The sequence below is a fragment of the Pituophis catenifer genome, unplaced genomic scaffold (genome assembly GCF_029215685.1).
Source record: "Pituophis catenifer annectens isolate HBS135680 unplaced genomic scaffold, rPitCat1.0.hap2 SCAF_8, whole genome shotgun sequence".
In the NCBI taxonomy this organism is placed as follows: Eukaryota; Metazoa; Chordata; class Lepidosauria; order Squamata; family Colubridae; genus Pituophis; species Pituophis catenifer.
Window position 1 is genome coordinate 59,720,322 of NW_027256888.1, and position 13,891 is coordinate 59,734,212.

Consider the following 13,891-nt stretch of genomic DNA (forward strand, 5'->3'; position numbering starts at 1 on the left):
GATCCCAGCTAATTTGCCTGATTGTCAGAGGCTTTTAAAAGCATTTTTTTACAACCTCTTCGGCCGCTCCCGCCCCCCCCCCCCAATTCTGCATGGCTGAAACAGCATGATGGACCCATAGTCACACAGGGATCTTGCATGGCTGAAGATGAACAAAAACTATAGTTCCTTCATTCCTTGTCCAATATCTTAACCACAGTGATGTTAATGATTTTAATCTTTTTTTAAATTAAAATTATACCTATATTAAATAATGTTGAAATTACTTTTTAACAGTATTTCAGCAGGCACAATATAGATATATTTCATATCTCTAAGTAGTGCAGATAAGAATACAAAAAATTTTTTTCTGATATTGTATGATGATTTTTTTTTTTTGTTATAAAATCTTAGCAGTATACAGAGCATTAGGAACATTTGTGGAATGCTGACATTATATAGTGGGCACATTCACTAAATGGCTGTCATAGAAAATTTATAGTGGTAGACACATTGATGCTGATAAATGTGTGTATTAAGTTATGCTTGTGTTTTGTGGATGTGAATGTTATTTTTAAAAAGGAATAGAAAGCTGTTTTGCTGAAAATCAAACCTTCAGCCTCTACATCTGTATTTGTTGGCACAAATACATTTGAGGTCCACATACATGTAAAATGCTCAGAAGATGTACCTTGTTCATAGCAACCACAACTTTGTTTAATGGCATTGAATGAAATCTTCAGTTACATGGGTCTTTTCTGATACAACATTTTGTGCTTCTAAATTTTTAAGTTTCTTCTGAATTCTTGTAATAGGGAATTCTTGTACAAGATTACATTAAAATAGTTTGGATTTTCAGGAGAAATGCTACTAGTGTTTCACAAACTTAAATAGATATCATTATAGAAGCATTTCAGCGGAGGCAGATATCTTCTGCTAGTATGAAAAATAAAGTGGGAAAGTGAATGGCTTTTATTAACTTTTATTGAGGCCTTTAGATAATTTTTAGTTAGGTATTTTTATACTGAAGTGATCACTGGCATTTGAAAATAGTGTTGGATTAATCTGATTTGATGCATAAAATTATATTAAAAAATATCCTATAGTAAATCATACTAGTTTATATGAATACTTGATATTCTATATTATTGAATGGTTTCTCCATTCCGTTCTACTTTTCCTTTTCCTGTCCTTTATAACCACCAAGTCAGTATCATATAACGTCATGGGTGGTTCTATTTACTTTCCTACAGTTAAATTATTTTATACAACTTGTCAGCCACTTACTAGCTTACTAATAATATTTTTATTAGAATAATGACACTGAATTCCTTCACAAGGCAATCTATTCCTAACATCAAAAACATTTCATTCATGGCTGGAGGGGATACATTTTACATTGGGGTATATGTTTGGGTGTTATCACAAAATGGCTTGTGTTCAGACAGGCTGAGCCTTTCCTTATTGACTGTCATGTGTTACAAAGTACTATTTTAGACAAAAACATTAGAAGAATACTACTTTCCTCTTCTTCCCAAATATTCCTTAATTGCCAGTGCAGGGTTTTTTAATGTTTTTTCGCAGTAGGGTAGACATACTTGCAAGAAAAGCATTGGGCTGCAAATATTCAACATGTTTTTATTTTCTGATAAAATGTATGGGATCTAGTTGATCCTCAGAGGCATCTCAGAAAAAAATACTCCCAGAGATCTGGTGAGATTGTAAATGCAATGTACATTAAATAGAGTGAATTGCACATTCCTTTGCCTCATTCCCACTTTAGTTCTATTTTTATTATAAAATGAATGAATCTATAGCTCTACATATCTATATAATTTATCTATATAAATTCCTTCTCAGCCCGATGGGTGTATGTATCTGACTCAATCTTGGGTCCTCTACCAGTGCCTGGGAGTTTAAAGGTTTTATACAGTATCTTAGCTGTTTCCTAGTGCTGCACTCTTTTGGACAGAGATGTTGTTCTTGAAATCTGTTGAAGCCACTCTCCCAGCGTAGGATTTACAACCCCAAGTACTTCTACCACCACTGATAGAAGTATTCGGAATGCTTTTACATTCCAAAGTTTCTCCTTCAGGTCCCGGTACTTCCAGCTTCTTATACTCCTTCCTGATCTTGCTATCACTTGACATCACTATATCTAACACCACTGCTGTCTTCTCCTCCTTGGCTACTACCATGATGCTTGCTTGGTTGATTGCCTGCCTGTCTGCTTGGATATGGAAGACCCACAGAATCTTAGTCTGTTTATCTCCACTACTTTCTGTGAAATCTTCCATCTTGTCTTGGGAGCCAGCAACTTGATTTGCCACTCAGGGTATCCTGTTCCTACCTGCATCTTACACTCTGTCTCTAAATGTTGGACTGTCCCTGAATACTCTCTGCACAGTCTGCACTTCATGTCCTGTCTAGTATGGTATATCTTTTCTTCTGGGATTCTGGTGCTTGGTGCCTGTTCTTGTGCTGCTATAATCTGTGCTTCACTGTTTTTTAGTCCAAGCTTTTCCAGCCACTGGTAGAATTTCCCAATATCTGTGACTTCATTTATCTATACATCCCATCATCCCAAGATACATGCAGGATCTTATCTTGCCTTCATTCCTTTGTTTGTTCTTTCACCCATGTATACTGTTGCCTCAAACATTCTCTTATTATTTCATCCTTTGATCATAATCATAATCATAAGTTTATTTGTCAAGCATATATAAGATAACAGGTAAAAGTATAGACATAATTTGAATACATGAAAAGAGTAAGTAAAAAGGAATATTAGGACAGGGACGGTAAGCACGCTGGTGCACTTATGCACGCCCCTTACAAAGCATATTACAAAGCCCCTTACAAAGCATCTAGCTGATGTACAGCTGGATGCTTTTCCTTATCCTTTGATGATTCTTGAATGTTGGTATCCTCCTTGCTTCCTCATCAAGGTTCCCATGTGACTGTGGGATACCAAAATAACTATATAGTTATTGTGTAGCTGGTCTGTGTGTCTACTTTGTCCTCTAATGGTATCTCTACCCCATCAGTTTTAACTTCCTTCCCTTTTTTAACTACCATTTGAACACAGTTCTCCAGTCCAAGTGATACACAATGTCCTCACTGTAGATCCAAGTTAGGTAGATAAGAAAGTTGATATCTGACCCACTCTTAGTATGGATATCATCCATGTGCAGGGTAGTTCCACACAAATGTTGGGATGGCATGTGGAACTCATGGTAGGAAACTTGTATTCATACCGTAGACTTAGAAGGGACTAGGGTCACATTGAAACAAACACCTAAGGTGCACCTAAGGGGAGAAGAGATGTGAAGTGAGGGAATCTACAGTGCAGTCTTAATAAAAAGCAGATGAACAAGCTATGATAGAGAAGTGAAGCAGGTTTAATTGTGCTCTATTATAGCTATCCTTTCCTCCTCACTTTTATTATGTGTTCTTTTTAATCACTGCTTCATTCTTATATTTTGCTATAGTTTATCACCAGTATTCGAAATTAATTAAATGCATGACAGCATTTCTGTATCTTTTTTTGCTAACAAATGGAATGTTTTTCTAAGCCTATTTGCTTTAGGAGCAAAAGCTATCTTGAACAGGAAAAACAGTTTCTCTTCTAAACAACTTCAATTTGCATTAGTAGTTTTTCCTAACAGTACGCCTAAGGCAAATTGGACCTACTATGTCCCCCCACTTTTTTTGTATTGATTTTTTTTAACTCACTAATGTAGTTCCAAATTCCCTTTTATTACATTAAAAATATATTACACTTATCATGCAACTTGTTGATGACAGGCTTTGGGACACTCCTTAGTACCTTACATATTTGTTTCTCACAAAGCCATATCAATTAATAAATACCTTGTCTGTATATGTGGGTGTGCATGTTTAAAAGTCTGGTACAATTCTGCAGCTGTTACTAAGCTCTTCTACAAATGATATACACATTATGAACAGGGGAATACTTGTATAAAACTTTGAAAGCCATCTGCCTGGCTGGGCTTTGGTAGTCTTTTATGTATAAATGGGTGGCCTGCATATGTACTTTGGTTGAGATTATTCTAGTGCCTGCATGCCTGACACCAAGTGCCATATTTAATATTAAAGTATTGGATTTCACAGTCAATGAAATAAGAAACTCCTCAGTTCGGTGGCCACTTTACATTGTTACTGGCATCACAAAGGTCTTGTCAATCTTAGCTTAAAAATAAAGTGGAATATCAAATTTACTGCAAGCTTCCTTTAAGCTTTCCCAGTCAAGGATTAAAAGGATATTAATTAATACATACTAACCTCACAGAATAAAGTGGTATAATTTTGGCTTTGGATCACTTTCTTTCTGAAATCTAGTAGGCCATTTTCCTCCTCCTCAATATGCAGATACGTTTCTATCTACCACTCAAAACAAAAGTACAGTATATGAAGAAACCATTTTATATACTATTGGATCCAGGTATATTGTTGCTAGATTTTTTTATGTCTTACTAATAGTACCATCTCTGAGTCAAAGATGACTATGAAAACCTAATGGACATATTCACATAGATTTCTTGGTAACAGAATGAAAATGATTTGGTGTTGCCTTCTCCCAGGATGTTTTCTATTTTCTAATCTAGCTTGCACTTCTGATATTTATCATGATTTTTCTTTTAAGTACTAACCAAGATTGCTTAGTCAAGGTTTGCTAGATACTGCTATAATGTATACCGTGTTTTCCCAAACATACAATCTACCCTGAAAGTAAGTCCTAGCTTGATTGCCCAATACAAGCCTAGCCCCAAAATAAGCCCTAATTAAGACCCCATCCACTCCAGGCTGCATGAGTAAAAATTAAGCTAAGATGGGGATGGGGGGTGGAGCTGGCCTACTATTTACCTTCAGACAGTTGCAGCCAGGCCTCACACACCCCAACGCCTGCCTTGCTGGCCCATTTCTTCTGCAGCCGGCAAGTCTTACCAGCTGCAAAAGAAGTTCCTGATGGCCTCTGACAATGAAACGTAAGCCGGGGCGACACGCACAAGTGAGGTGAGTCAGTAGACAACATCTCCCCTGAAAATAAGACCCAGTGTCTTTTTTGGTGGCAAAAAAAATATAAGACAGGGTCTTATTTTCGGCGAAACGTGTATCTGGTATTTCACATATTGAAGGCAACAGACTACATTTACTTGAACACAATACAATTCCTTTCACACCCGAATACATGATTTAACATAATTAGGCAGGTCTAGGACTTCAAAGATTTCATTATACCATTCTATAAACACAGAATAGAATAGAATAGAATAGAATAGAATAGAATAGAATAGAATAGAATAGAATAGAATAGAATAGAATAGAATAGAATAGAATAGAATAGAATAACAGAGTTGGAAGGGACCTTGGAAGTCTTCTAGTCCAATCCCCTGCCTGGAATTAAGTTCAGTTCACTTTATTGAAACTTATTACTGGCTTACATGCACTTGGAACTGCATTAGAAATTGAAAGAACTCCTTATTTTGCAATGCAATTGTCTGAGTACAATTACCACAAAAGTCATCTGGCAACTGCCTTATAACACAATTAGCAATACAAATTGCAATTGTCAGTACTTGAAGAAGCACAAATGAGACAGTTCTTTTCCTAAGAATGTTTTTATATCTCCATAAGGAAATGGCTTGCTATGACACAGTAGTATCACAAGGGAATGGCAAACTGAAACTATGAGAAGGCTTTCATTTCATGCTGGTGTAGAATAACTATGCGTACTTATTCCAGCTGTCTTTCAGCCCTGTCTATCAAATACAATGCACTGGCTACTTCTGTGTTGGCCAAGATGACTATGTAAGCTTGTAAACTATGTAAGCTATGTAAAAAAATTTTTAAAGATAGATGTACAAAATATCTTAAAAACAGATGAGAATGACCTCATAATACCTATTGCAATGAATACGTTCTGCTGATTCTTCCTTTTGCTCACTTTTGACTAGAATCGCTGGTTTCTCTAGCCCTTATCCTGAGTCATCAAAGTTAATAAATTATCTTAATTTGTTGGCTGCCTTCCAGGAGCTGAAATTGGTATATGTAGACCTCCATCTTCCAATTTCTCCCAACAACAATCCTGTCAATTAAATAATTTGAAAGATAGTGACGGACATAAAGTCATTTAGTAATCTCTATGATGAAGGTAGCCTTGGTCTCTTGCTATGCTGAGCTTTCTTTAAAGAACTCAGTACATCAGCTTTTAATCTTAGTGATTCAGGAATCCAATCTGGACTATAAAGCTGATATCATTTTTAAAAATATGCAAGTGTTTTATCTTTTATCTTTCTCTTTTTCCTCAACCTGGCTTACCCCAAACTTTGTTTCTGAAGTTTCTGAAGCCTCTGAGAAAGCTCTTGTCTTAAACTGGAATGAAAAAGAGTTGTCAGATAGGATTGCCTTTTTTAAATAACAGACTAAACCAGTACAATTGACTGGGAGAGTGGAGCCAGAATATGTTTATTTAGATTTTATATTATGATTAATCACATTTAATTTATTTAATACATACCGCCCACAACCCCCAAATGACACTCAGTGGCTTACAATTAAAAACAAACTTAAAGAAAAATGCAACAGACCAGATGAGCACAGTACAAAATTAAAAACAAAGCAAAACCAAGCTGAAAAGAAAGCTCCAAAACTCCTCTGGCTGCAAGGCCTGGGAGAACAACCACATCTTCGAAAGTTTCCTGAATGGAGGAGCCACACAAATCTCTGGAGGGAAGAACATCCCACAGGTCAGGAATTGGAACAAAGTAGATGTAATTCTGGGTCCTGCAATGTGAAATTCTTTAGTTTATGGGATCCAGAATACAGCTTCCCAACTGAATGGACCTGGAGTTGGGGAGCATAGAGAACAAGAACATCTGATGGTGATAACTTGATGTATAAGATTAGAAAATGGCACAATTTTGAGGAAGGACATTTCTTTTATTTCATTCTTATTTTTATATTTATATCATAAAATGTTCAGTCAGCTGTGTACTTTTTTCACCAAAGCCATGTATTAGTATGGTCTCTTTCAAAAATAAAATGCTGCATTTCTGGTTTTTATTGCTGAATTTTTAGATATGTGGACTGACATTGTTAAAATGATAAACTAATATAGAAAAACTGTAGAAGCTTGAGGATGTTCTCTTCAATAAAAGAGCATTACATAAATCTCCTGTTTAATCACACCATTCACATCACATACTGTACATTTGGCTGAAAAACTATAGTTTAGAATTAGGTCTTCCCTGCTTTAGAGGTATTTATTAGTTAATATATATTTTATTCTTCCAGGTACTGATGAAGGTTTGTCATCTAATAAACTACATTAGTTTGAATATGGTATACATATAAAATATTGTCTGTCTGTCTGTCTGTCTATCTATCTATCTATCTATCTATCTATCTATCTATCTATCTATCATCTATCATTTATTTATCATAGGTGTAGCATATATCAAAGGATCACAACTTTTTCCAGAGCAAGGATCTCACTTTACTTTTGTATGTATGACTGAGGCTAAACTCTTAAAGGTCGCATGTGGAGTCAACCTCAGTTCCCACATTTGACTGGAATTAATTAACATTTACACTTTAATTTAATTTAAATTAAATTACTTTCCAGTCTTGCATATAATAATTTTCCCTTCTACCACATTATCAACTGCAGTTTTTGTACAAAATTGGAATTCATCCAGGATTTGGGGCTACATCTGGCTTGGGGCCTCATGTTTTGTTCACCTGCTAAACATTACTGTTAAAATCTGACATAAAATTACTTTTTCAATGGCAATTTTATAACAAAAAATCTTCTCCATGAAAAGATGTCCAGTAATCTTAAGGAAAAGTTTTAAAATTATTTTTGGGATCACTTTACTGTGTGCTATTAGACTGACAGTAAGTGGCTTATTATGCTGTAATGTGTTATAATCAAGAGCCTACTTCAGAAAGCAATATATGCATCAGACAATTAAATACTCTGAATTTAGGGTATCTATTTTTAAATACATTCCTATTTAAAAGAGTAAAGATATGTGGAAATAATTTTAGGGACGTTGGAGGAGAAATATTGTTTGAGAAAGGGATAGATAAGGGAGAACCTAGCCCACAGCTGTATAATGGGCAAAGCAAGACACACAGAAAAAAAAAACTTTCCTAATTTCACAAGCTGTAATAAGACAGTGGGAGATTTGTACTGTAAGACATGCAAAATTCTGTTAATGTAGCCTTAACTCCTTAATTACGTAGTTGAATTAGCTCATTTGGTCATGTTTTCTGTCTGGTCTATCTGACAAAGGTTGATAAAAAGTGAGTTTAAATGTAGTAGGCGAGATATTCGGTTCCTTCATCATAATGGCTTTTGATATAAAGGTCTAGAAGGCTGGTTCTTTATATAACTTGCCCAAATCCTCCCACACTCTTTCAGGGGATCCTCCAGCTCTTCTTAATAGATGATAAAGAAATACAGGAAATGTATTATTTAAAAATTAAATTTATATTCCCGGGGGTATCTTCACTGGGGTGCATCAGGGCTGGGTTCTACAAACTTTACTACCAGTTTGCAGCGGGGCACAAGCACTCTTCTGCGCAAGCGTTTTGATGATGTCGGTAGGTGGAGCCTCCTGCCAGTTTTACTACCGGTTCTATAGAACCGGTGCGAACCGGGGGCAACCCACCACTGACTTGCATACATATTAAATCATTCAACCTCCTCACAGAACACTCTTCAGAAGAGTTCCATCTTCATCAGCTTCTAGAAAACTAGCTGATTTAGCTTCAACTATTCCACAGAAGTGGAAAAACAGCACCAGTAGTCCTCAGCCTCCTTTCCCTTATAAAATGGGGAACCCCCCTGAAGGTTTTTCTGAGATTCCTACTGATAGGAATAATTCTGATAGGAAAAGACAGTCCTGTAGGTACCAAGGTGCATAGCTATAAAGGTTTTGTAGATTAAAACCAACACATTGAATTGCAGCTAGAAATCTACTTGTAAGTTAATGCAGGACCATGACACAGGTATAATGTGCTTATGGAAATAAATGTCACACCTGGGATTCTACTATATTTGAATAAAGAACCTATCTCAAGTTGTCCTCAGGCAAGCTGAAAACTAGAGCATATTGATAGGAACTTTATTAAAAAGTGAAAATGTCACATTTTGTGGATTGATAAGAATTGCCCATATAAAGAAAATGGCTTATGCAAAAGAATTTCAATTGATTTCCAAACCAATTAATCTTGCTTTAACTGAAGAATCAGAAACTATAAAACTTCATAGTAATTCAGACATAGATGATATATGTTTATGAAGGATCAGAATTGCAGTATATTTGCTACATATAAGTTTATATTGTTATTGGCTATCCGGGCATATGTTAATGATTTCAGAGCAAAATCAAGTAAGCCAGGAGGGAGACAACAGTAAATTAGAATTGACCATTTTCCTCATTTGAGAGTAATCTATAGAGTAAGGCATACCAGTTGCAGGTGAAAGTATGTTGGATTCCAACACACAGACCCCCCCAAAAAAATACTTCTAGAAACCTCAATCTTTTTTATTTTTATGCATTCCCACTGCTTACTTAATTAGTCACTATTCCAGGCTAAATAGATAAATTTATCTAAACAGAAGGCAGAATACAGACATTGTAAACAGGCAATTATAATCAATGGATACTATGAAAGTTAAAAATGGGAAATCGGTATCTACTCTTCAAAGAGAAGGAATGCAAGAAGATATGAGAGGTTTAAGAACTGACTTGTTATCATTCTGAACTGTAATTCCTGATTATTCAGAAACTCAGATATTTGCTATGACTATTATTTCATCCTGTAAGAATAAGTCAAATTAATGTAATTGTAATCTTTAATTGTAATCTAAATTTTTAAAATTTATCTTATTTTTTAAACTTCAAAAACAAAAGTGTTTTCCCATGGAAATCTCACTTTATATTTATCTGGACCCTTAGTACATTTGTAACTTTCTAAAAAACAAAGTTTTAACTACCCATTTGCTGTTTTATTCTCAATTCTTTTTAAGGTCATAAACTTGTAGTTGCTGAGGATTGAAAGAAACTAACCCAATGTGTCAAACCTGTTGATCCAAAGTTCTCTAATAGCTGAAAAATAGTTAACAAGCAGTTTCTGAAAGAGATTAGAAAACTGAATTCCAATATTACCAATTATATAATATTTTCTTTTCAGGTCCTCCTGGTAAACGAGGTAAACGAGGAAGAAGAGGAGAGACCGGTAAGTTTTTAAACATAAAAGTAATGCATTTTCTTTGGATGATATAAAAATATTATTTCTGGTCTGTCTTCTAATAGATTCAGTTAACAATGTTTATTGGCTGCCTTTTTTAACAAATATACTCAATGAGAGATGAGAGATTATTAGAGGACACAAAAGGGATAACAACACAGCACTGTCCTGAACAACTTCTGCCCTATAGATAATTGAGGCTACAGCTTTTCAATCTTTTGCCACTTGCCGTGGTAACTGATGCACTTGAGAATGAAATTTCCAAGTGCCTGGAAAGGGGTCTAAGTCAACTTGCCATGGCCAACTCGCCATGAGACAACTTGCTGCAGGAGAAGAGTTAACACTTATAGCAATAGCACTTAGTCTTATATGCCACTTCACAGTGCTTTACAGCCCTCTCTAAACGGTTTACAGAGTCAGCATATCACCCCAAAAAATCTGGGTCCTCATTTTACCGACCTCAGAAGGATGGAAGGCTGAGTCAACCTTGATCCTGGTGAGATTCAAACTGCTAAATTGCAGGCAGCTGGCAGTCAGCAGAAGTAGCCTGCAGTACTGCATTCTAACCACTGTGCCACCATGGCTCATATTACACTAATATTGAAAGAAAGAAAGGATGCAAAAGGAGGGATAAAATGAAATGTGAATGGCAAAAATTAAAATATTTTTAAAATTATTTTAAATAATTGAATTGTTGAATTGTTCTGTGGCGAGTTGTCCCATGGCAAATAGGCTGCAACAAGTTGATCACTGTGAGTTGGCCATAGCAAGTTGTTCCATTTTGCCTGGAACACATGTTACATTTTTTTTTAGAGACAAGATTCCCTTGTGTGCAGAAGTGGTTTTCTATTAGCGAACAGCCTCTTTTGCACAAGGAATGGTATTGTATGCATGAAGTATAGTGACCTAGAGGTAGAGCTCTTGCCTCACAATCAGGAGATTGTGTGTTTGATCCTAGGTAGAGGCAGAGGTAGAGTCTCCTGCTTGGGCAGGGAGTTGGACTAGATGACCTGCAAGGTCCCTTCCAACTCTGTTACTCTGTTAAAGTATGTGTCTTCATGCAAGGATTAATGAAAAAAACCCAGAATAATTTTCTTGCCTAAAGGATATTGTCAACATTGGCATACTTTGGTGATTTGGTGCATTGTTGTGCATTCATTTGTATTTATTTGTATCCCATCTTTATTATTTTTGTAAATAACTCAAGGTAGGGAACATATCCACTTAAGACTGTCACAGCATCCCCATGGTTACATGATCAAAATTTGAGCAATTGGCAATGTATTTACGATTGCTAAACTGTCCTGGGGCTCTGTGATCACCATTTGCAATCTTCCTAGCTCAGGGGTGGGTAACTGTGGCCCTTTTACAACCTGTGGACTTCAACTCCCAGAATTCCTGAGACAGCCTGGCTCAGGAATTCTGGGAGTTGAAGTCCACAGGTCATAAAGAGGCCATATTTGCCCACCCCTGTCCTAGCTGGATTCCGAGAAGCGAAATCAATTGAAGAAAGTGAATTGCAGTGATTCACTTAACAACTATGGCAAAAAAAAAAAAAGGTCATGAAATCAGGTGTAATTCACTTGACATCCACCTTACTTAACAATGGAAATTCTTGTCCCAACTGTGATCATAAATTGAGGACTACCTGTATATCAGTGAACGTATGAAAGTCTGTGATTGAACGTTCTTAGAATGGCATTGTCATGCTCCTGAAAAAAAATCTTTCAGGAGAAAGGAAAATTCAGCTAATTTTACTCCTTAGTTCTGTTTGCATATGCTATGTAGTTTAACACTAAGAGGATCAGCTGAGTCTGCAGCATGACTCAGGATAACTATGATTCTTTTGGGATTAACAGTACTTTATCTTGATGTTTCAATTAATTAACTAGTTAAGAACTGTGGTGACGCAGTGGTTAGAGTGCAGTACTGCAGGCTACTTCTGCTGACTGCTGATTGTCAGCAGTTCAGCAGTTCAAGTCCCACCGGCTCAAGGACTTCCATCCTTCCAACGTCGGTAGAATGAAGACCCAGATTGTTGGGGGAAATATGCTGACTCTTTAAACCGCTTATAGAGGGCTGTAAAAGCCCTCTATAAGCACTATGAAGTAGTATATGTCTAAGTGCTATTGCTAACTTAAAAAAATAACTTTCAAATCAACATAAAAGGTATAAAACACAACATAGAAAATTAATTTATTTCTAATGGTTGGACCAGAGGTAAAAAGAGCAGGAAACCATCATGCTTGTTGTATCACATATGAATTAAATTTTGGGATTTCAATAAGAGATTTCAGTAAAATGTCTTACGTGTTTAATGGTATGACATTAATAAAGGAAACTAAACTGTTTTCTGTTAGGAAAAAGATCCTGAGTATTAAATATATCTTTAGATTAAGATCATTAAAATCAAGAAATTACTCTAGCTGATTAGCATCATATTATTAGCAAAAGTCTAGCTATATTTAAGTAAATTTCAATATCAGCTGTTCCAAATACCTTTTTGCAACATGAAGCCAAGAGAAAAAAGAAAAACGAATGAAAAGTCATTGATCTGATGGTTACAACCACCCCTTTTAATAAAGCTAACATAAAGATTTGATGTTGTTTGACAGTCTCAAGAATGGTGTGTAAAAAATTAGGAAAATTTGCCAATATTGCTTCACAAAATGTAATATTTTAAGAGGGATCTTGCACAAGAGAAATTAAAAAGGAGAGGACATTTAAGAAGCAGTTTTGGTTTTGTGATTAGTGAACTTGTCCATCTTTGGACAAGTAGATGGCAAAAATATAGATCCAATTCTACCTTTATTCTAAAATTAAATGCTATGGGGAGAAATTAATATGAGTTTACTTGGAGAAGGATGGTAGAACATAAGATTAATGTTACCTGAGAAGAATATAAATGTTAAGAGTATACCACTTCAAAATAAGTTAAAGTTTAGACCTTACCTGATTTTTTTTTCAACCCTGAAAGTAGGATGCAGCTGTTTTACGGAATTAATTCATTAATATTAATGTATCTCTTAAAGCAGCTATACTGTTTTAATGAATAATGGACAGGAACTACATTTATATAAAATCTAAAGCACTATCTTTAAAGCTGTACTGATGCTGTAAAATAATTTTAATAACTAATAGTGATCTTGTTTGGCTATGAATAATACTAATCTTCAAATAATATTAGTGTTTTAAAAACTCATGTGTCTATATGTATTTCTTCTTTTCTTCTGTTTTCTTTTCACAGGACCTCCTGTAAGTACAACTGTTGTACTATTGGATCTTCTGTTTTTCAAGATTAGGAAAAAGGTGTTTTCAATAATGGGTAAAAGTGAGCAATGTGTTAAAAGTGCCAATTTCTATTCAAAAAGCAGTCAGTTTTATTATTAGCACTTTTTAAACTTGAATTTTGGGGGACAAGGGAAAAACATTATTTTTAAACTTAATTTCAAAACTCATGTGCATTAATTTTTTTATAGTATGCTAGACAGAGCAATCAATATTTTAATTTTATTTTATAACAGCATATTATAAAGTTATAAGAATGTGTTGCCTCAATTTATTTAAAAAATCAATGGAAGTACTCAGCTGAAGCCTCATCCATCCAAAAGTCTGCATGATTGAAAGA

At 35.3% G+C, this 13,891-nt stretch overlaps 1 protein-coding gene across 1 annotated transcript in view; it reads left to right on the forward strand.

The window, feature by feature from the left end:
- COL25A1 (collagen type XXV alpha 1 chain) overlaps nt 1-13,891 on the forward strand; it is a 293,688-nt gene that overhangs the window by 151,486 nt on the left and 128,311 nt on the right. The window contains exons 3-4 of the mRNA XM_070949158.1: nt 10,207-10,251; nt 13,511-13,518. Coding sequence (XP_070805259.1) covers nt 10,207-10,251; nt 13,511-13,518 — 53 coding nt within the window. The remainder of the gene's footprint in view (nt 1-10,206; nt 10,252-13,510; nt 13,519-13,891) is intronic.